The 24,631-nt window shown below is 39.1% G+C and overlaps 1 protein-coding gene across 1 annotated transcript; it reads left to right on the top strand.

Moving 5' to 3' along the window:
• The first annotated feature begins 332 nt into the window (after positions 1 to 332).
• Positions 333 to 22,906, top strand: apoba (apolipoprotein Ba). The gene is made up of 28 exons (XM_042388775.1): positions 333 to 384; positions 2,305 to 2,417; positions 2,534 to 2,679; positions 3,201 to 3,348; positions 3,439 to 3,591; positions 4,637 to 4,761; positions 4,851 to 4,927; positions 5,031 to 5,487; positions 5,695 to 5,836; positions 5,961 to 6,107; positions 6,426 to 6,637; positions 7,285 to 7,492; positions 7,586 to 7,762; positions 7,967 to 8,170; positions 8,997 to 9,164; positions 9,308 to 9,513; positions 9,642 to 9,824; positions 10,018 to 10,148; positions 10,606 to 10,816; positions 11,006 to 11,178; positions 11,279 to 11,454; positions 12,025 to 12,146; positions 12,309 to 12,682; positions 12,916 to 20,496; positions 20,623 to 20,734; positions 21,080 to 21,112; positions 21,250 to 21,436; positions 21,583 to 22,906. Exons 1-28 carry the CDS (start codon positions 333 to 335, stop codon positions 22,762 to 22,764), a joined length of 13,200 nt encoding a protein of 4,399 aa, XP_042244709.1. The 3' UTR covers positions 22,765 to 22,906.
• Positions 22,907 to 24,631: the final 1,725 nt, after the last annotated feature.

Below are 24,631 nucleotides of genomic sequence, written 5' to 3' on the forward strand. Positions count from 1 at the left end.
AAAACATAAATTATCTTGTTACAGCACCACAATCTGAATGATAACCAAGAATTTTAATTCTAAAGTATACAAGACATGAAGAGGACCAAAAGAGTTCCAATATCTGTGGTCTGGAGACACCTAGACCTATTTACCCAACAATAACCTTCTGTACTAGTCAGAGTTTGAACTTTGAACCAACCTCCCAGGCTTTGCTATGTTGGTACCTCTGGTACTTAGCAGGGCTGGGAAGAGGGACTTTATAAAAGATCCAGATAGAGGTGTTAGTGTATTAGTCAAGACTGAGAGGACTGAAGAACACAGAGGAAACCATTTCTTTCTTTAGCCCCACGATGGGTTACAAGCTGTGTCTGTTACTGCTGCTGAGCAGCTCCGCGTTGGCTCGTAAGTAGGAATCCATTAATATTTAAAATTAGAATATATATATATATATATATATATATATACAAAGTCTAAATGACATAATATTTTGTAATCATTTGTTGTTTAGAACAAATTATTTAGTGAGGCAGCTGCTGTATACAGGCCTTTTTCTCAGAACACATGTTGACTTGTCATGCAGGAAAAACACGTGTATTTAATAACACTGATGATGCTGCGTTCTTTTTAAGTGTACTAGTTCCACGGTCCTGTTATTTCACACTCACTGTCATGGGTTACTGGATGTATGTATATGGAAAAGAACCATAATTATTGTTATAAGTTGCACCTGTGCTTTTCCTAAAGGCCTGTTATTGTTATTTGTGTACCATCAGCAGTCATCAAGGTTATTACAAAAAAATTGACAACATTTTTGATTCAACATGTCTTACATATCTATATGAACTATTATTCTTATACACACAAAGTGCATTGTTAGAACTGAATACAGTAGATAGATGTTGCGGTAGATATACAATATATATCTCAGCAGCAGGAATTCATTGTAAGTCACATTATGGATGAAATGAATGCTTAGCACTAATGTGAAATAAGATGTTTGGCTCATTGCCCCTTTTCACAGAGGACATTTTGACATGTCACAGTAGGAAAAACACAGGGTTTGAAAAATAAAATGAATGATGGTTGAATGCCATTTAGCTGCTTAAGTTTCAGGGTGCTGGTATTGTGCATATGCATCACCACTGGGACACTTCAGAGGGGCAGAGTCATTGTTGATGCGATTAGTGACATCTGTGCTTTTCCTACAATGACAAGTCAAAATGTCTGCTGTGAAAAACCATTAGGGCATGTAAATGGAACAGAATCATAATTAATATTATTAGTAACACCTGTGCTTTTTCTACTACATGCCTATTATTAGTTCCTACTTGTGGATGAACACATGGAAGGCATTAGGATTATTTCTGTCTACATTTTGGATTGCACATGTTTTCATGTTCACTATTATCCTTACATACATTCAATTCTTGATTAAAACAGCATAAATATTCAACATGTATATTTCTAATGATATTTTGTGGCTTTATTGCCTGAATATTTTCGAATTAAAAACAATAATGTCCAATAACCTTATGTTTATTAATTACTCATATGATTCCTCACTTTTTTTTTTTTGCTTTCCAGAGCAAGACAATGACAATAATGAGCAAACTTCAACATGTCTGTGTAAGTTGCTATCCATGCACCAGTTACATTCACATGAAAATATCCACAACTTAAAACTTCATCAAAAGATGTCAGAAGAAGACTTTTCTGAAGATTGTAGTTGAGTAGTTTTCATTTGTAAAGGAAAAAATAAGAATGATGTAAAAAGCTTCTATTACATGTTTTCAAGAGTTGATAAAACTTCAAATTGATGCAACAGCAACAACGGTGGACTTTGGCTGATACAGTGTATGAACCTGGAAAGAGCCAAGTGTGTATGTGCATAGGGTAGATAGAGGGGGCTAGGTGGCATGTTGTTGCAAACACTTATTGAACTGGTAACAGATCGATGGTCGCTCTGCTAAACTAATAAACACATGACCTGTTTTTTGGAGATAGCGGCAGAGGCTGATGGACTTCGTGCTGTTTATCATTCAGTACAATAGCTGTTGTTCACTTAGGAATATCATTTAGCCACCACTGGGTACAAAGGTCCGCTGCAGAGTGACGATGTGGAACTTTGATTGTGAACTAATGATGCAGGAACACACAGAACGTATACCTATACACAGGCATACATTGTTGTAAACCTATAGGTTTGATATAGGAACACACAAAGGCTTAAAAATGATTTGATCAGCAGTTAGAGCTCTGCACAGAAGGGACAAAGATCTCAGAGAGTCAATATAACTGTGTGATACTATTGTTTCATTGCAGTGACATCCAGATTCAAGGCCAATAAAAAATATGTCTACCAGTACACCACAGAGAGCAGGAATGGTGTAGTGGGTGCTGCCAACTTGAGGAACGGCCCTAAAGTCTCTTGTCAGGTACACAACTGTTTATGTGTCCCACTTTGTCAGTTCATTTGATAACAAAATGTTCTTATCTGGGCTCCCTCATTGTCTCTCACACTGACCCTGACTCTACTCTCACATATCTATAGGTTGAGATCGAAGTCCCACAGACGTGCAGATTCATCATGCACACCAGGGAGTGTGCTCTCAGTGAAGTGTCTGTCATGGATCCTCAGGGCCAGCCGGTGTACAGGCAGGCCCCTGGTTCTGAGGCCTTCCAGGCTGCCATGGAAAAGTTAGTGAAAAACATTCGTCATACGATCTGATACAATGACATGGTGTCTCTTTTGTAAGGAAAAAACAGATTTTTAGGGTTTAAGTAAAGAAAAGGAAACTTTAAACTCTTTACAGTCGACTTTAGCTGCCACAAATGCACACATGGTAGACTGCTGTGTAGAAAAAGAAATCATGCAAAGGAAACTGTTGAGTTCCCACACACTGTCATCTCTAAGGTTATTTAAAATACAATATTTTGGTCATAGACCTTATTCTGCTTGACTGTGAATTTATAAAGTTGAATTCTATACTTTATTTTGTAAAATTAGCTGTGAAAAGTGAGCGACAGTAAGTTACCCAAATCTGATTTTTCCATTTATATATGACACAAATCAGTTTTATTAATGAGAATGTGAACAGTAAACAATAAATAGAATGGATCTTAAATGTTTCTAGTATGAATGTGGTCTGAGCCTAGTTAAACAGCTGATCTTGTTTAATGTGAAATATTCCTGAATGGTCTGACTGTTCTTAATCCAGGAACTCGCTGAGGTTTAGTGTGGAGCAGGCCACCAGCGTCCAGCTGTACCCAGAGGTGGACGAACCGGTCAACGTCCTCAACATTAAGAGAGGAATCGTCTCAGCCCTCATGGTGCCAGTCATGGAGGACGAACAGAGCAGCCGCATGGTCAATATCTCCCCTGGTGATGCTCTTTTGATTTAAATACATTTATTATCTAGAAGGCCACATCCCTCATTTGCTGTTTTCTCTTTCCAGAGCACAGTGCACGGCCAGTGTTTAACAGACTACATGGTGAATGCCAGGAGGGACATTGCCATAGATGTGACCCTGTCTAGAGATCTGTTGCAGTGTGACATGTTCTATGGCAGAAAACAGGTCAACAGCCCCCTAGCACTGCTGCAAAATCTGGTGAGACATCAGCACCTGCCTCTTAGTGACTTTAATATTACTGTGCAATTAACGTAAAATATGACACCCAGTCAAAAGAGAGAATGCTTTCAGGAGAATTCAACTCAGACAATAAGACACTTTATTGGCTTCTGGAGGGAACACCTCTCTTTCCTCTCTCCTATATACACAGAGGTCAAAGGTCAGGATTAGGACAAAAAAATGACCTCTTTCAGTAGGTGCACATGTGGAGTAGACTCATAGATGATCAGAGAATTTAGGAGAGGGGAAGGTGGGAATATACCTCTTGAAATTGCTGGAGAACAGTTGAAAATGTGAAAGAGTTTACACTTTCGGCACTATAATCTCCACTAACCTTAAATGGGAAAGCAGTGTTTACAAAATCTTAAAGTTGACTCAGCAGAGATGATATTTTTTGTATAATTTGGAGTTTCAAAGAGTCCTATTGTCCTGTTTTATACATTAGTCACGGAATGTGTTTAGTTTGGCAGCCTTATGAATGCACTGAGGCCACTCGCTCCAATTTCTCTCTTTGATTTATAAAATTTGACTTCACTAAAAGGCTCTGAACATTGTTAGGGATTATTGTCAGTCAGCATGTTCTCTTTGAAGAGATGCCCTCTGGGTGGAGGTATAGACAGCTGGTGGTCCAAAAGAAGTTTAGCATTTTATGGTACATTTTGTTTTTAGTCCTTGGTATTCTTTACCAGGTATTTATGGTATTTTACATATTTTAGTATGGTCACCAAGGCAAGTTCCTACCAACGTTTCTTCTAATGGCAACTGAACTATAGTGCTGTTACATTAAGATGGATACGCTGGTTCCATTTATGTGAACTGGCAGTCATCATACATTAAATGGTTTTGCATTATGCAGAAATACTTTCCTATGTCAGTGTAAAATTTCCGACATTTTGGTGAACAGGTTGCCAAAAGTAAAAATAGAATTAAGATATTTAAGTGCTCTCAAGTCTTTAATTTTTCCTGTTACTTGAAAGTAGGCTATACATTAACATAAATAAACATGTTGATGTTTTTATTTCAGCATCGCCCCATGTCTAAGCTGATCACAAGCACCCAAGACTGCAACTACCAGTTTGACAATAAAGGAAAGCACATCACAACAGCCATGTGCACAGAAAAACACATCTACTTGCCCTTCTCCCATGAGTAAGACATCATCTGAGAACATCTTCAAAATGTGTGTATATAAAGTACACTGTTATGCCTTTTGCATCACCTTCTAATCTGCCTTGCAGGGATAATGGGATTTCATCTGTTGTAACCCAGGATCTCAGCTATCAAAGCTCCAAAAGGATAAACAACAGAGTATTTGGTAAATTATAATTTCATGTCTGCTGATCCTGACATGTATAATTTTAGTTCACAATTCTTATTGGGAAATGCAAAAATGACATGCTAAAGTTGTATCGCTACAGATGTGAATCTCAGACAAAGCAAGCCACTCCACTTTGAAGATCCTGATGATAAAGCTCCGGTCCAGACAAAGGACGCTGCTCTGAGCACCCTGCAGGACCTCATGGCTTTGGCAGGTACAGACCAGGGTCAGAAGAGGACCAACCTTTTCCATAAGCTGGTGTCCAGCCTACGTGCCCTGAGGAACGAGACCCTTAGCCAGACGGTCACTGAGATGCTGGATAGGTCTGTCTGGCTCACCTGGCAGGCCCTGTTGCAGTGTGGAACCCCGGAGTGCACCAGTGCCATCCTTCAGTCTATTAGGACCATTGATGGGGTGTCACTAGAGGTGGATGCTCTTGTCTATGGGCTGAGTCTCCAGGCTAACCCTGACGCTGCACGCGTCCGAGACATGCTCAGCATGGCTCAGTATAAACAGAGCAAAGCAATCATGTATGCACTGGCCAACACAGTCAAGAAGTAAGTAAAATAAATTTTTTCCTGTTTAAAAAACAGAGATGAATGGTTGTCAGACATCTTTTTTAATGTTACAAAGCTGAAATGTAGAAGATCTAACTGTGTAACTGTAACTGCCACAGGTGACCATTAGAGGGAGACATTCTCAAATGTATCTTTTTAACACAATTTTTATCCAAACCAAATAATATGATTATATCTTGTCTACAGGTTCCATAGAGGAGAGATTACTCCAGAGGTCACAGATGTGTCAAAGTTCATGGAGACACTCTTAAATGACTGCTCAGGAGAAACTGACCTTGACTCTGACTTTCCAACTGAGCCTGAAGAAATGTCCTTCCTTGTCTTGAGGGTACTGATAATCATTCAAGCATCTCACAACCTGTTGTTTTGGATTCTGTGAGGAGTCAGCTCTTGTCAGGGAGTCTGTCTCAGTGTTTCAGTGCCCCATATTAATACTTTTTTCCAATCTCCAGGTTGTTGGTGTCATGGGTGAAGCCATGCAAGCAGTCAGCCCCGGCCTGATTTCCACTATTTTAAAGTGTGCTAAGAGAACTGACATTCCATTATCAAACCAAAAGTCTGCCATACAGGCCTTTAGGTTGATGGACATCAATGATGAGGTACAGTCACACACACACACACACACACACACACACACACACACACACACACACACACACACACACATTTCTTACACATTCATGATAGGATGATGATGACCACAGGCATACATTGTTGTATTTAAAATTGACTGCCTGACATTTAAACAAAGTCACACACAAGCAACAGCAAAAATACCACTGGATATAGCATAAATTATTGAAACTTGAATATTGTGAAAATGTACAATATGCACATTTTCATAAATATACTCTTGGGCTGTTCCTAAGCACTTGTCACAAAAAGCCAACTTAACTTTATCATTTGGTTAATCACAGGTCAGAAACGTCCTCATGGAGGTGTACCAGGATGCTCAGAGCCCTGTTGAGAAACGTGTAGCAGCCTATCTGATTCTGATGAAGAATCCAGACCAAGCCTTGGTGAGGGACATTGTGAACACTTTGGAGAACGTAAAAGATGAGCAGGTCAAGAGCTTTGTGGTCTCCCACCTGAAAAACATCCAAAACTCCAAAGAGCCACAAATACAACAGTGAGTAATCGCACAGCAATAATTAGTAAGCTATTAGAATAAATGAGCAAGTTACAGTCTGTTAACGGAGGTTAATTTTATTTACAGCTTTTTAGAACATTCAATGTCTGCTTTCATTCTATAAAATAATACAAAACATGTATTAGTGAACATGGTGGAGCATTTAGCAGCTAGAGAGACATATATTTCTCTCAGGAGTTGATGGAGACCAAAGCAGTGCTAAAAGTATGTAAGGAAGTATTGCACTTCATTTCTTTAGGTGGTGGTAAGTGAATGCTAATGTTTCTATGTTTCTGCTGGATGTGTACATGGGAAATTGTTGGCTAACATGTTAGCCAGCGATTTTATAAGGTGATAAGATGTTAGCATTGTGGGTTTCTCAGCTTGTTAGGAGTTCTTCTGCCCCCAAGTGACCAAAAATCAATCAATGCATTCCCTTTAATATCAGGGAAATAAATTGAAGCCAAAGTAGAAGCATGTACATTGGGTAAAGACAATGGTGTTTCAAACATAACAGGGCATGGAAAATGAAAGGGACACAATCTTTTTGCCTACAACCTCTTTTGAATTTAAAAGAGAAAATATAAATATTGTTGTTTTGGCACTGTGTAATCTCACTAAAACCTTCTTTATTCTCCTTACCAAAGACTCAGGGAGTACATTGAGTTAGCCTTGAAAGACCAGCTGACACTCACAAACACAGTCTCTGATGGTGTGTCACGCAACTACAAGATAGACTCTCCCTTGGGTTCAGTGCAGAGCAACTTCATCTTCGATGCCACTAACACCTTACCTAAGGAGGTGATGTTGGAGACCACTTTAAAAGTTTTTGACTACAACCATAACATCTTTGAGGTATGTTTTCAATAGCATATTTCTTACATGTGGTGAAGACACACAAATTAGCCTTGTAAAGAGTTTTAAGCATCTAAAATTTTGCCCTTCAAGGTTGGTGTTGAGGGAACAGGATTTCAACCAACAATTGACGCTCTTTTTGGAGAGAGGGGTTTCTTCCCTGAACCTATCTCCAAAGTCATGTACTGGGCGGGTGACAATGCTCAGATGCTCGAGGATGTTTTGGAGAGAATCACACCCAACAAAAACAGAATGAAAAGACAGAGACAGGTGACATGATTTTTTGGATATCTCAATACATATTGTGCTTGTTTATTTTGCCACACGAATAAAACCTTTTCCAACTTGTAAAACTGCATTTACTCAACATGAGAGCGGCTATGAAATTACTTGGGTACATTGTTGTTGCCTACAGCAGATTCATTGCTCAAGCATGGCCAGGAACTAATACATATATTGGTAATATCTCTCCAGGGCCTCCAGGATTTTTTGAGAGATATCACAGACAGTGTCCAGAGGCTGATGGATGACATTCAGTCCTCTCCTGCCCCTGAAGCCACTGCCTATTTTCGGCTTCTGGGAAATGAGATAGGATACATGAAGACCACTGACATGAGAGAGATGGCTGGCACTCTATTCATGTACTTCCACTATTTCATGAGGATTCTGCCTGAACAGGTCAGATCTATTGTTTCCTGACATGAAGACTTCAAGAGAAAGAAAAACTCAAAAACCTGTGTCCTTTTTATTTAGTTTGAAATTAAAAACTACAAATCTAATCCTAACTATCCGTAAGTGATAATCCTCCTGTAACACATTTGATTTACACTTCGGTTAATTTTACAAGAATTTAGGTTTCATGGGTAACAGCTGCATGGTTACATTGACATTAGTTAGTCCGAAATTGACTCAGCCACAACCCAGTGGTGTGGACTAAAGATTATGGCTCAGAGTACCGAAAAAGAAACAAAACCACTAGTCAACAACCATGCTAGTGGCTCTGTGAGGCTGCACTTAGCTAAATGCTAATGTCAGCATGCTGACATGATAACAATGGGAATGCAAACATGATGATATAGATAATGTTTACATTTGTGTTTAATTAGCATTAAACACAAAGAGCAGCTCAGACTGACACAAATGTCATTCATATTGGACAGACTGAAATTTTGACCTCATGGTGGCATGTGAGTAAACATCAGGGGATCATAAAATCATCTGGGGACCATAAATTTCTGCACAAAATTTCATGGCAATCCAACAGTTGTCGAGATATTTCAGTCAACCAAAGTGGTGGACCAACCAACTAACTGATTGGCACTGCCATCACTGGAGACAACACAGCTTGGCTAAAAATCATGCAGTTAACATTAAGTTATAATGTTCATCAATAGACTGTGACTCACAACCATCTTTTGTATCCTCTTCTTCGCCTGACTTTATAGTTGTTTGCATTTCTTCATTTTTATATATTCATATAACCTGTTTGTTTTATTTCCAACAGGCCCTTTTTTCATTGATATCTAGCACTGACCATGACATCTTTGCCCACTACATCTTCATGGAGAATGCCTTCTCACTACCTACTGCCTCTGGCCTCCCTCTGAAGTTCTCACTGGCTGGAGTGTTTGCCCCTGGTGCAAAAGGAGGCATGACTTTCACTTCCAGCATGGTAAGATAGCTTCTCTTCATCTTATTTTACATGTAGAATAAAGTTATAGCTACTGTAATTTTACGTGTAGGGCCTTATGTTTCCAGCCCATGTGAATTACTGTTTAAGGCTTTATTTTTTCTGTTGTATCCTTTTCTGTGCAGGGTGCCCTGTCCTTTATGCCTTCAATTGGATTAGAATTCATCACCCAAATGGGTGTGCACATTCCCGATTATGTGGACGCTGGGCTTCAGATGCACACTAATATGTACCACGAGAGTTCTCTCAATGCTAAGGTCAACATCAACAGAAACCAGATCAAACTGTCCATTCCTGCTCCTAAGTCAAACACTCAGTTGTTCAGTGTTAGGTTAGTGGCACCTGTCTTATATGACACAAATCTCTTTCCAAAATGACATATGACATGAGTACAATATTGCAAGTGTCATGTTGTACTCTCTCATCACTTCATAAGTCTTCTCTCTTTTTGAAATATAGCAACAAGGTGCTGTCAGTCTCCTCTGGTCAAACAAAAATAGTGCCATCTCTGGTGGAGGACCGGACTGACTCAACTGACTGCCAGCCCCTATTCAGTGGTCTAAAACTCTGCACCATAGTCCGTTATTCCAATGCGACCTCCATGGACCAGGCCCCTTATTATCCTCTGACAGGAGAAACCATGTAAGGAGAAGCAACATTAGGACATCTAAATTGAAACCCACTGATGTAATGGGATGATGTTTGGTTTTAATTCTCTGTTTGGTCAGCTAACATGCAGATGTTTAAATAATCAATGTTTTACTCAGCATAATGTACTCTGTGATTTACATAACCAAATAATGCAGCTTTAATGAAACCTGTGTTGTTTTTGTAGGTTTGCAGTTGAAATCCAGCCCACAGGGGAAATTTCAGAGTACACTGCCACCATGACCAGTGAAACACTCCGAGAGGGTAAAGAGGGTCGTCATAAAGTAGACTCTCTGAAGCTAACCCTGAAGGCTGAAGGTACTGTTATAAGATATTGTGTGTGTGCTAGTGCGCATGTAAATTCGAACAGGCCGGCCAAATATCCCAAGATCCACCTTGGACCTGAAATTAATTTAGCCTTTTCATTAACTTTCCCAAACCTTAATCTTACCCTAGTTGCCATGCACAGCTATTATAGAATGCAAATGTTAAAAACATGGGCATTAGATGTAAAAACACATCACGCCAAGGTTGGTAGGCATGCACTTGGAACTGTTAAGAGTCCAGAATGAATGGATGTGTTCCACAAGATTATCCATAATTATGCCTGCATACATGGTGTAACAGGGTAAAATAGACAAAATATGCATTTATTAGGTGCATATATCACTAACGACATTGATATGGGCACCTGTGCTAATAGATCTAGAGCCATCAGTTGCCACTGTAACATAGATAAACACTGACTAATTAGTTTAATTTCTGATTTTACTAGGTGACGAATCAACAGAGGCTACAGCATCTCTGAAATACAATCGCAATAAGAATATTCTCACCACTGAGGTTGTTATTCCTGACTATGATGTGGAAGCTGGCATCAAGCTGGCTGTAACTGACAGGGATGCTAAAGGAATGAGGATGCGAGGTATCACCATTGATATCACCAACAAGAACATCCCACAGCTGACTCTGGTTGGACGCACAAGGTACATGCTGTAGTTCTATAATTGAGCCTTAATTTTTTCCTAATGATAGATAATGCCAAAGTTTCAGTTATGCTGCTTAGTTTCTTAAGACTGAATGAGTGGATCATAAACATTCCTGGAAATGAGGAGCATGAAAAAACTGAGACGAAATCCAAACAATTTTCAACCTACATGTACTTTTAAATGTAGGCTTGAAATGATGAAGGACGCCATGCTGCAACTCCAGATGGTCATTCCCTCTTTAAAAACTGATGCCTCTGTCACTGCAACCCTGAAGAAGGATGAGGATATGCTCATGGATTTAGAGACAGTCATCAACCTCCCTGAGACTTCCTACCATCAGAAAACCTCTCTCAAATATGGTAACCATTATCCATCTCTTATGGCTTCAACATAGAAGACAAATTCAAAACATCTATTAATTTGTATATTTGTTGGTACATTTGGGCTTTCTCTTAAAAGATGCTGACAAGTTTGAGGTGGAACTAAAATCAGACCTGAATTCAGAGATTCAGAAACTGATACCAAATGTAGAGGATCGTCACAGGCAGCTGCAACAACTCATCGATGATACCCTGGACCAGAAAGTGGCAAATACTGATATGAAACTGCGTCACATAGTCACCAAAGGAATTGAGGTAACTTATTAACATTTGACAGGCTATTTATTACCTATGTCAAGGAACTTGTGTTTTCAGTCCCATTAATATTTCTGTGTGTGTTAGTTAGCATGATATTGCAAGAATATTTGAATTTAAGTTAGCCCATGAGCCAAAGTAGAACTGATTATTTTTTGATGTGGATAGTGTCATCATCAGTCTATGACATAAATGCCATAATTTTTGAAGTTTCTGCAGCTACTGCCAAATTTAGATGAATTATGCACATATCAACACTTAGACAACTTACAAAATTTGTAGCTTTGTCTTGAGGTAGTGCATTGTGTTGCTGCACAACATGATATTTTGAAATGGCTATAACTCAGAGGTCAACTCATTGCAAAATTTGCACAATTCACTTTTTCAGAAATTCATATTTTTTACAGAGATAGATGTTCCACAAAAATCACCATTTTTGTTTATCACTGCATGTTTTGATTCTAGATATGGATCCAGGTGCAGATTAAAGACATATACTTCTCTCTGAGTGCTTTCAAGCTCAGTTTTAGTTTAAAGTGAGATTTAATTCATCTTTGTGTCACCCTGTAGGCAGGTAATATTTGGCTGGACAAACTGACAGCAAGTGTCCCCAGTCTTGCAAACCTACGAAATAAGAGAAGCCTTTCAGATCTCACATTGCCATCCCTGCCTGAGAAACTGTTCCTGCAGTCGTAAGTGTTTTAAAACATTAGATTTCACAGAAACTCTAACTCAACATTCAGCTATACTAGTTGTTCTGGCCTCTGGTTCCCTATGCAGTGCAATTTTTAAATATAATTTCAGGCGCAAAGTTCGAAAGTGGAATGATATTGATTATCCATTTTTTACAACAGTGACAGCTTGTTCCGATACCAGTTCAACAAGGACAAGATGGTCATCTCGCTTCCTCTGCCACTGGGAGGCAAAAAGTCAAAAGAACTGAACATCCCCACCACTCTGTCTACTCCTCTCATAGATTTACCAGAGATAGGCCTATATATCCCTGCCAATAACTTTCCACTGCCACCATTCACTATACCACCCTCTTTGGATTTCACGGTACCCCTTCTCGGTCTCGCTGAAGCATCCACCAAGATCAACAGCAACTTCTACAACTGGGAGGGTTCCATCTCAGGGGGCAACAACACTGTTGATGTCCCAAACTACATTGCACAGTACAAGATCATTGCCCAATCACCTTTCAACCTACTGTCATACAAGCTTGAAGGTAAACTTCTTGTTATAACACCAATTCTTAATAGTCAATGAAAAATTGCTTTGGCTTATGGTTTTTCAATCAGGAGAACTGGCATTAATGGTAAGATTGTTAAGATTCAATGTGTATCTATTTCCACTAGTTGATCAAAATGTTCTCTACTGTAAAACTGAGCTTATGCTACATCTTTCTCTGTGCTGTAACATATATTGATATTGTTGTCATTTCTTTCTGTCTATTTAAAGGAACTGGGATGATGTCAGGAAGAGCTGATGATAATCTCAAGTATCTTGTGAATAATTCCTTCAGCCATAGCCTCATTGAGACAAGCTTCAATGAGGCTGTGGTCTTAGAAACCTCACAGGTGACGAACAAACTCAATGCTAGGGCCAACTGCAAGATTGAAGCCTCTAGTCCACTAGGCCTCCATGCCTCTCTCTACTACTCTACTCAGTCAACTTCCTCTCTAGATTCAGGTGAAGTTACAGGAGATGGCAACTTGGACGGAACACTTAAAATAGGTTCATTGTATACTAATACCTCCTACACCCTCAACTACAACCTGCGTCCATTTGAAAAACAAGGAAGAGGAGAGTCTACCCTGCGCTTCGACTCTCCATTCATCCAAGCTCACAACATGATCCAAGGAGTCTACACAAACTCAGAGTTGAACATTGTTTCCAAAACAAATGTTCAGAATGACATCCTCAGGCATGTAGCAGAGCTGAAGTATAAAGATGCACAACTGACCCTTAAGTGCAATGCTGTTGCCACAGCCATGAGTAAATCACTCAATAACAAAGTTGAACTTGGTGTGTCCCGCCATATGGCCATCCTCAGAATTGAGTCACAGGCAGATGATGAAACAAATAGGGCATACTCACTTATCTCAGGCTCCCTGGATTCAAATGGACTTGAGGTAAACTCAGAGGGTTCCCTCACCTTTGAAACAGGTCGTGGATTGCACAAAGCGTCTGTTATGGTTGGCAGAAATGGTCTGACTACAAGTGGAACTAACAGCATTCAGTGTAGCCCTGTGACATTTGAGAATATTTTCAATGGTGCCATAGACAACAGTGGAGCATCCCTGTCCTCCAAGACCAAAGCAATGGCTGATGAAAGTAGAGGAGAGCTGAGCATTGAGGGTAAAATCACAGCTGTGGAAGCCTCCTTGTATGGTGTCTTTAAGGGCAATGCATACGATGCAATCACAAGAAACAATATGAATATTGTACTGAACAGAAGGGCTTTGACCTTTACTAGCAATAACATGGGAACACTGAGGGAAATGAAAACAGAAAATAGCCACACACTGACCCTCACTCTATGGACCCTAGCCCTCCACTCCAACACTGACAGCTTCATCTGTGAGGATATTCACTATAAACAAAACACCAAAGTTGATATGAAACCATTTGTCATGTCATTAGATATGACAAATGACCTCAAGTTTTACGACGTCAGTTTGAACAATGAAGGCCACATGAAGCTTGAGCCAATTAAGGTGCACCTGAGTGGAAGTATGAAGGGAGCGTATGGGGAAGGACACAACATTAAACATACCTATGAAATCAACTACAATGATATGGCTGGAACAATGAAATGCAGCACTTCTGGAAATGTAATGGAGGCCCAGCTGAGTCACAACTGTGAACTTGAGTTTGCTGGACTTTCCTCCAAGTCAAACTGTGAGGCACGAATAAATTCTAAGCCTCTACGTTTTGACAGCAGTATACGCACCATGGCATTGCCTTTTAGCCTCACTGTTGATGCCCTTGTCAACGGTGATGGAGAAATTCATCTATATGGGAAGCACACTGGACAACTATACAGTAAGTTGCTGGTTGAAGCTGAGCCCTTAGCTCTTGCATACTCACATGACAGCCGTGTGTCAACCACACATATGCTTCCAAGTGGGGAGTCATCCGCTCAGTTAGATAATAAATTTGATGGTCTCCTGATACCAAGTGACCAATCTCTGACCTGGAAGCTAAAATCTAAGCTTAACAACCATGCCTATAACCAGGACATCAGTACTTACAATGATCCTGAGAAGATTGGATTCGAGTTTTCAGGAGTAATGTTGACAGATATTTTCAGCAAGTTGAGCAGAGACAAGAGATCAGTACCAGACATACAAGAGTTCAGTATGGCTGGTTTCCTCAAGTATGACAAGAACAGTGACTGTCATATCATTGAGATCCCATTCATCGAGAGCTTTCCTGCTGCCTTTCAACAGCTCAAGAATACACTTGTTCAAGCCTTAGAATCACTGCAACAGTTTATTGACAATCTAGATATTACTCAGTTAATTGCTGACTTTAGAGCCAGGTTAGATCAGCTACCGAGGCAAGTGAGTGACTTCATGCAAGAAACTGACTTGGAGAACAAAGTAAATCAAGTAAAAGCAAAACTTGATTATTTGATAGATGAGTTTGCTATAACACTGGATGACTTGGAGATCGCAATGAACAACTTAAGAAAGAACATGGAAAGTACGGTGATGGACATTGCCAGGAAAATTAGAGACCTCATTCTTACAGTCAAAGACTATGTCCAGGCAGGACACCTTGCTGACAAGATAACAAATGTACTTTCACAAATTGGAAATCAGCTCAGTGCATTCAATGAGAAGTATGAAATCAAGCTGTCACTTCTTAAAGCACTTGATGCCATCGAGGACATCATCAGACAGATTGATTTAAAGAAACTCACCGACAGCAGTGCTGCATGGCTACGAGAACTTGATTCTAAATATGGGATCTTGGAGAAAATCAAAGAAAAACTGTCTGAAATGAAACAGGCCATTGAGAACTTTGACATCAAAATGTTCCTCCAAAATGTAAAGGATTACCTTCTTTCAATTGATGTGGCCATGTTTGTTGAGCAGCTTTCATATAAAATCCCCTCTTCAGAGATTGAAAAAGTGATTGAATCTATGAATGATGTTATCGTCAACTGGATTGATGAATATGAAATCCCCAACAAACTCAATGCAGTGTATTCTTACATTAGGGATCTACTTTTGCATTATGATATTGATGATAAATTCAAAGAATTAATGGATCAAGTAGTAGTTCTCATCAAGGAATTTAAAATTAAAGAGACTGTGCAGTCAATGGTAGATGCTCTGAAAGATATTAAATTTGAATTTGTTTATGATAAAATGATGCAATTTCTGTACAGTGTGACAAGTCAGCTCAGAGCAATTGACTTTAAGGAAAGCATTGAAAAACTTAACAAACACATTTCTTCAATGCTTAAGTCAGTGAAGGAATTTGACTATAGTGTATTTGTTGATGAGACCAACAAGAAAATTGCTGAACTGACTAACTATATCAATGAGCAGATTAAAACATATGAGATTGTGCAAAAATTTGAGGCTGTTAGGGAGTTTTTCAGGGAGATTCAAAGTGCCATCTTCAAATATCTGGACAAACTCAAAAACACAAAGGTGGCTGATGCTCTAAAGAAACTAAAAAATGTTTTTGACACTACATTTTACAATGACATCAAGTTGAAAGTGCAGGATATCCTTGAAGATATGAAACAAAGAATTCTTGACATGGATATCAGAGATGAAATGTACATTTACCTCCAAAGAGCGAGTGAATCCTATACAAATGTGGTTGCCTTTATCTCTGCAAAGTTAAACCAATTAATAGACGAGATCAGCAGAGTGGTGAAGGACAACAAGACTTTCAACCAGATAAAGCAGGCTCTAGATGGAGTTCTGGATGCACTGAAAAAAGCTAAGATTAAAGTTCCCACTTTTACCGTGCCTCTTACTGACCTTGTCATTCCTGCATTTACAATCAAGTTAAACAAATTGCAGGAGATCAGCATCCCAGCTCAAATTTCAGTCCCTGAGTTCACCATCCTCAACTCCTATACAATCCCTGCCTTAACAATAGACTTTGATGAAATCAAAGCAAAGATAGTTGCAATCATAGATGACATCAGAGAATTTGACATCCAAATGCCTGATCCTGAGGAAATCTTTGGGGACCTGAAAGTTCTTTATCTATCTGAACTACCAGATCTCACCTTTCCTGAAATAACACTTTCAGAAATCAAATTTCCAGCCATCAACATCCCCAAATTGAATTTGAAGGACTTTGAAATCACAATGCTTCCAATTCCGGAGATCAAATTGCCTGAGGTTCCCAGTGACATTTGTATCCCAGTTTTTGGCAGACTCCATGGAGAATTTAGAGTGAATTCCCCACAGTACACTCTTGTAACTACAGGGAAGATTGAGAATTCAACCTCCACACCAAAAAATCCACAGTTTATGGCCACCATTACTTCCCATGCCAAATCACCTATTGAGCACCTTGAATACACCTTTGAGGCTACTGCTCAGTTGGAGGCTCCCAGAATGAAGAAATTGCTATTCACAGAAACTGTGAAAGCTACACATATGGCCTTCTCAATTGATCATGAAGGATCCTTGATACTCACTGGCTCTTCTGCTGAGGCCTCTGCCAAGACCACTACGAAAGCCACAACTCAAATGTACACAGCAGATTTGGTCAACAACATGGCACTAACACTGAAGAGTGGAATCTCTGCAATCATAGACACAGCCTACAACCACAACTTGGACATCCCATCAATGGAAACTTCAAGTCAAGCAACAATGAAACAGAATATAGCAGCTACAATCGATTCTGGCAGAATTACTTTTACAGGTGATACTACTGGTAATGGAAAGTGGTCCATTCAAGACTACTCCGATGAAGGCACACACAAAAGCAATGTAGAATTCAATATTAATTTTGGCACTGCCAAGTTAACTTTTGCAGGGGAAACAGACTGTACAGCCTTGAAATTGAAGCAAACACTGACTGCTGAATCAGTAATCCTAAGCCATATCACTGTTGAAGCAAGATGTGAAACTGAAGTTCCATCTGTCGAGAAGAGTGTCACAGTTTTAAATGGAGAGGCCCATATTGGGGACTTGAAAGTTGCACTAACAGCCTCTCATGATGCTGTTCTCACTGGAACTACGACTGGATCCATGTCCAACTCGTTGGAATTCATGGCCCATCCATTTGAGATTGTGCTTGATGTTAAGAATAAAGTAAATTTAAAGATATTCTTCCCACTGAAGCTTACTGGTAAGGTAGATCTCCAACATGACTATGGCGTCATACTCAACTCTGAGAAGCAGCGGGCTTGTTGGTTTGCTTTGGCAAGATTCAATCAATACAAGTACAATCACAACTTCACAGCAGAAAATAATGAAATGGACATCTTCTTCCACTCATTAGCTAACGGAGAGGCTAATCTGGACTTTTTGACTGTTCCTCTCTCTATCCCAGAGATGACTGTACCTTACCTAGAAATCAAAACCCCTGAGGTCAGAGACCTCTCTCTGTGGGATCATACTGGATTCAAAACCTTGCTTACCTCTCCTCAACAGTCATTTGATATGAACCTAAAGCTTCATTACTACAAAAACCCTGATATGCACAGCTTTGAATTATACCTTGAACCAATCTACAGTGCAATCAGTGACAATGCCAACATCATCCAGGCTCAATTTGAACAATATCGAGACAAAGTAGTTGTACTTCTGAAAGATTCGTACAACCAGGCAAAGTCACAGTACATCAAACACAAAATGGACACTTCTAGCCTGCCACCTAAAATCTTCACTGTCCCTGGATACAAAATACCAATACTGAATATTGAGGTGTCTGCTTTCCAGGCTGAGATGCCTGCCTTTAGCTACATTGTTCCCAAGGAGCTCAGTACACCAAGCTTCAAAGTTCCAACACTGGGTTTCTCTGTGCCATCCTACACGCTTGTGCTACCATCTTTGGAGTTACCAGTCATCCATGTTCCAGAAACTTTAAGTGAAATAAAGCTGCCCACTTTCACACTACCAGCCATTCAGAACAATATTTTGATTCCAGCCATGGGTAACATAACTTGTGACTTCTCCTTTAAATCCACTGTGATTAACCTAAGTGCTAATGCTGGCCTTTACAACCAGTCTGATATTATAGCTAGGTTTGGCGCTTCCTCAACATCTGTGTTTGACATTTTTAATGGAAAAATTGATGGCACTACTAGTTTGACAAGAATGAGAGGAATAAAACTGGCCACTACCATATCCCTGGAGCATAAAAATGTGGAAGCAAACCACGAATGTGCTGTTAGTCTCACCAAAAGGAGCATGGAGGCTTCTGTAGGCAATACTGCAAAAATCAGTCTACCATTCCTCAATCTAGAATTGAATCAGGAACTCACTGGAAATACAAAGACCAAACCAAATATTGCCTCCAAGAAGAAAATGAAATACATGTTCAACATTCCTTGGATTGAGTCTGTAGGCAAGGGAAACCTTGATACAAACTGGGAACTGGAAGCACTTTCTTCCTATGTGTCACTGGAGACCTCTACCCAGGGGAAGTCAGACATAACTATAATGGACAGTTGTAACTTTGCTGGAGATCTAAAAAATGAAGCCAATTTCTACCTCAATGCCAATGGCCTGCGTTCAACTGTCATGACTGCCTTAAACTCAAACATTGACAAATTGGAGAAACAAGAACGAAGCTCAAATAATATCTTCCAGTTTGACATGAATAAGAACTTTGCTCTTGAGGTGTCCTTGCAACGTGTGTTTGCAACAGTTGATTACACCAGCAATAACAATGTTGATTTTGCATCTTTCAACACAAATGGAAGGCACACTCTTAAAGGAGAACTAGATGTTGTTCCTTTAACAACTTTCAAGACTACAATGAACATTGATGCAAGTCAGCCAAGTAGTTTGGGTCATGCTGGACTCCTTCAGAGCATCAACCTTGCCATTGGTTCAGAAAAGCAATCTTTCACCTGGAGTGGTAAGGAACAGCTGGCATCTCTCATCCATGCTTGTGATTTACTCGTGTGCAATGATGAATCTGAGGTACGCATGGACTTGACTGGATCAGTGGAAGGCCACCTAGCTTTCTTGAAGTCAATTAAGCTTCCAGTATATCAGAAGACCCTCTGGGATGTGCTTAAGTTTGATCAAGTCACAAATATGGACAACTTACAATTCCTTAACATCTCTTCCAGCGTTGTATATACAAAGACCATGGAGGGCCAGGAGTATGCTATTCCGTCTAAACTATTTGAAAATGGTGTCACTTTTAGCATTCCTGAGATTAACATTGCAGTGCCTTCTTGGGTAAAAGAAATTCCACGCTCCATTAGGAACATAGACATGCGATTTGAAAATGCTGATGTCCCTGATCATCTCACTCTTCCTCCTGTAATCTCAGTTCCAGCCTTTGATGTGCCATTTACCAACTTGTACGTGGAGCCATTTACAATTGATCCTAAGAACCTTCACATCCCTAAGATTATCACCACCACAGCCTTTGACATCATGCTGCCTGGCTTGCCAGTAATGTCAGTGCCCAGCTACGATATTAACACAGAATATTTACAGGGGAAAATGTCATTCCTTTCATTTAAGATGCCACAATATGAAATCACAGTATCATCTTTCACCTTACCGAAATCTTTTGACATTGGAGAGTACACCATTAGCCTAAATGAGATTGCAAGTCACATTTCAAACTTTGAACTTCCAACCATCGTGATTCCAGAGCAAAAAATTGAAATCCCTGAAATTGCCCTCCACCTGCCTTCAAGTGTGTTTGTCCCAGCTTTTGGTGCCCTCAGTACCACTCTGAAGGTTTCCTCCCCAATTTATAATGTGTCAACAACTGCAAGCCTTGAAAAGAAGGACTCCAGCCTTGTGACTTCGCTGAATTCCATTTGTACTTCTACCATGATCTTCTTGGAATATGACCTTTCTGGTAAGACTGGCACACTCTCATGTTGCAGAACTTATTCTTTATTTGATAAGAACATTGTGTGTGAGTTACTGGATCTAAGATATTGCTATATATGTATAATATTTTATTTTTCTTATGTCCCCTCAGGCAGTGCAACCCTTGAATTTTTTAATGGAGTTATCAGTCTAAATGGGAAGTGCAACTTGATTCATAATGATGTAAATGTCGACTGGCAACATGTTTTTACACAAAACCTGAGGTAAGCATATAAAGAATATTTTGTGCTTCTTCAATCTATAATTAGATTGGAAGTCTAGATTTGTTTGCTACATCTCATCTCAATTTCCAAATGGGTATGTTCTATATATTTGTTTCCGGCATGTTTAAAGTGAATGTATTCACAAACTATTGGACAATACTTGGAGATAACTCTGAATTTAGGCTTTAAATTATTAGTGTGAGCCCAAGGTTAGGAAGAAATGAACAAGACTCTTTATATGAGGTCTGGTTGGCACTGTTGCAAGTGATGGTCTTTAGAATGCTGCCCCATGTTTGATCAAGTTAAATCTTGATTTAATATAAATATTGCTTTTCTTTTTTTCAGGATGAAACGTCAAACCCCTGTGGCTGATTACATGTAAGATTTTTAATACTCATAGGCTTAATTTCTGCATATTTCAGCAGTTCTCAAAAGACTTCTTGCTCAAAGGGGTTGACCAAAGATTACACTAAATACTAAATACCTCTACTTACAACTGTTTCTTTCTTTTAAAGGGCGTCTCGTCATACTCTTAATGTTGACATCACTAGCCCAACGTTTGTTGATGTGAGCTTCCGCTTTGCTTCCCGCAAAGATGGCATCACTGCATCTATGTCTTCTCCGTCATCTGGTTTCTTTGGATTGCATTTTCAGCGGAGATCTCCATCACAACTGTATGGAAAACTCTTCAGTCGTTACTTGGTAAGACACTCTTTGAGCTCTTTTATTTGCATATTGCTTTCAACAGCAAACAATTTTAAAATCTACAGATGGATTGATGCTATATAACTTGACAACTTGACACTATTTTAACCGTTATTCTCCTTTATTTCTTCCCTCAATTTCAGTCTACCCCTGGGAAGGATACTGATATTTTCACTGCCAAAGCCACACTGAAAAACTCTCAGTTGAACCTACAAACCTCCTGGAATTTGGAAGTCCTTCATGATGTGATTGAGGGAACGAAGGACAGGATTCCTGCTATGACAGACTCTGTGCTCAAGTTCATTAACAAGTATCACACTGCCCACTTTGGCTTTGATCTCAACCGTGGCAGCATGAAGCTGAAAAGCACAGTGTCCAATGTCATAGAGAGAGCCTATCATGAGGCTCCTATGTCTTTCAACTCACTGCAGAATTCAGTCAAACATCTCAGTGATCAAGGAAAAGACATGTACATGAAGGCTTCTGACAGCTTGATGTCCACAAGTGTGCAGGACATTATAGATAGGTTAGGTCGTGAGACTAGACAAATCTTGAAACGTAGTGAAGACAAGATTAATGTCTTACTAGATGCAGTCACAAAGTTCTTGAGCAGTGTTAAAGTTACAGTGCCTGGATCCGGAGAGAAGCTCACAGGCATGGAGATGTTCCAACGAGCTCGTCATTCTGTATCAAGAGCCACTGACAGGGCAATCCGAAGGTTTGCCAGTCTTATGGAGAAGATTTCTACATACATCAGGGAAATTGAGTTCATCATCCCTGGAACTGATGTTGTTGTGAATGGAAATGAGATAATGGAAAAACTGAAGTCTTCTTTGAGATCTATATATGATCAGCTAAGAGATTCAGTGCGCAGGTGGATTGATTTGCTTAACAAGGCAGTTAATGACCTCTCCCAGGTGACTGAAGAAAAAGTCAAAAATTTCATCACCTACCTAAAAGATGACAATTTGAAAATTACTTCTCAAGTTGATGCCACCTATGCAGGGGTTGTGCAGTCTTCAAAACAATATTTTGGGGAGGCAAGCAGACGTGTGGCTGAGTATAAAGACCTTACCAAACTGAAAGTTCAAGAGGCTTATAATTCTATGAGTATGAAGCATGTGAATGATGATATCAAGGAGTTTATCAGTATTTTGCAATCGCATTTCTATGGAGGACTTAATGAATTCATCGATCTAATGAGACGGGCATCTCAGAGCACAGCACCATACATAAAAGTGAGCAATAAAAAGATGGAAATTGAAATTCCTTTACCCTTCTTTTGGAAATCTTTCAGTGAATGGCCAATGCAATCCAGACAGTGAAAATACCTCTTTTGATAAATGCGGTTTTATTATGGATGACCGAATTTTTATGTCTATGTGAAAAAATGACTTTTTGTGAACTCACATAAATTATATGAGTTATTCTTATGTGAGATTTTCTTTAAATTTGACAATTTTTACAATTATAATGTACCAAATTTTGTATGCAAGTTACTGTTTGATGGTGTTAAATTAAACATTACCAAATACAAATTTCTGTGTTTGTCATACTGTTTCAACATTTCCTTCTTAAATCAATAGACCCAATTATTATAAATATACAGGGCCCCCCAAAGTTCCAGGTTCACTGAGTGATAACTGGTTTGTGGAATATTATCAACTGTACCTGTAACATTTTTAGGGGGTCCTACTTTATTAACCGATCTTTAGGCCCTGTCTTACACAAGAGTCTCGTTTCAAAATCTATCTTTAAGATCTACATTTTTTCCATCTTATTATTTTGTTTACATTGCATTACCCTAAATCCTTTGTATATATTACCACACGGCAAACCTGGGACCATGTCTTATTCCAGCAGAGGAATGCTATACATTCATTAACACTACTGTCTGCTGCACAGGAACAATGTATGTAAATTCATAAAATGATGAAATACCAGTTAGAATGCAAACTGACTTTCCATGGCAACATATCCTCTAGATTCATCCAGAGTGGTATGTAAAGTATAGCATGACGTCTACTTTTTGACATTAAAGTAAATGTGATTTGCTAAAAAGGGAATCTTGGGAGTCATTTTTGATAAACATAATTTCAACTCACATCTGAAATATTCTGTAAAAACAAAGAATGAATAAAATGTACCTCTTTCTGAACTTGTGATGACACTGTGACATTGTACAGTACCTGCACAACATTGTTTAATACAGCAAATGATATGTATCTGAATTCACACAGTGGTCATCCTTATAAATGTGTTTGGAAAGTCATGGTAAAATGATCCCTGTGGTTTACACATGTGTTCCTTGCAATCAATCTTTTGTTTATCAAAGATGGCAGTATTACATCTTAGCAATATTGTTAGTATGAAGACAGTACGCTTGTTTTAAGAGTGACAGGGGAAATTACAGGTGGCTACAAAAAGGTATTATTAAGTTCTCTTTGTTCTATGAGTTATACCACATAATCATGAGTCATTTTAAAATAAGCCCCATATCTTTATGAACTAAATTTCAGGAATATCCTTTTTGTCCCTGTCAGGTGTGAACTGTAATCACTGAGAGGCTGTCATGACTAAGCCAAGACAAAACAATAGACATATTGTGCAATATGTCTACACCTCACACAGAATACACTGTCTCAGTCTAAGGGCGATGAATACATGATTTTAGTCTCCGATTGCACTGACATTATAATACATAAAAAGTTTATCAGTATAGCTCTTTTCTAGTGAGGAACTCAACCTTCTTTCCAGCGGAAGAGATCTTAAAAAATAGAGCAAACATTTAAATAATTATACAAATTTAGCAAATAAAGAAAACAATAAAAGAGAAAAGGAGAATAAAATAATACATGAAATATACACGTGAGGCTGTTTAAAGGAGAATTTGGGGTTTTTCAAGTCTTTCTTAACGCAAAGCTCACATGTCATATGTAAATTTAGAGTCATTGGTCTTTGTAAGTGTTCTTTGTACTCTCCACTCTGGCCATGAAGCAATACCTCTGTAATGTGATTACACTGTAAAAGATGGGGAACAAAGGCCACAGTCCATCTTCTGTGTAAAAATGCATTCTTAAATTCAGCTAAAGTGAATATGAGGGTCAGCAGTCTGACTTAGACAAATCAAGTGGTTATTTTCCAGTTATTAAGTTATTAAATTATTCTTTTTTCACAAAACGTCCTCTCTTT

The sequence above is a fragment of the Thunnus maccoyii genome, chromosome 16 (assembly GCF_910596095.1).
Source record: "Thunnus maccoyii chromosome 16, fThuMac1.1, whole genome shotgun sequence".
Classification (NCBI taxonomy): Eukaryota; Metazoa; Chordata; class Actinopteri; order Scombriformes; family Scombridae; genus Thunnus; species Thunnus maccoyii.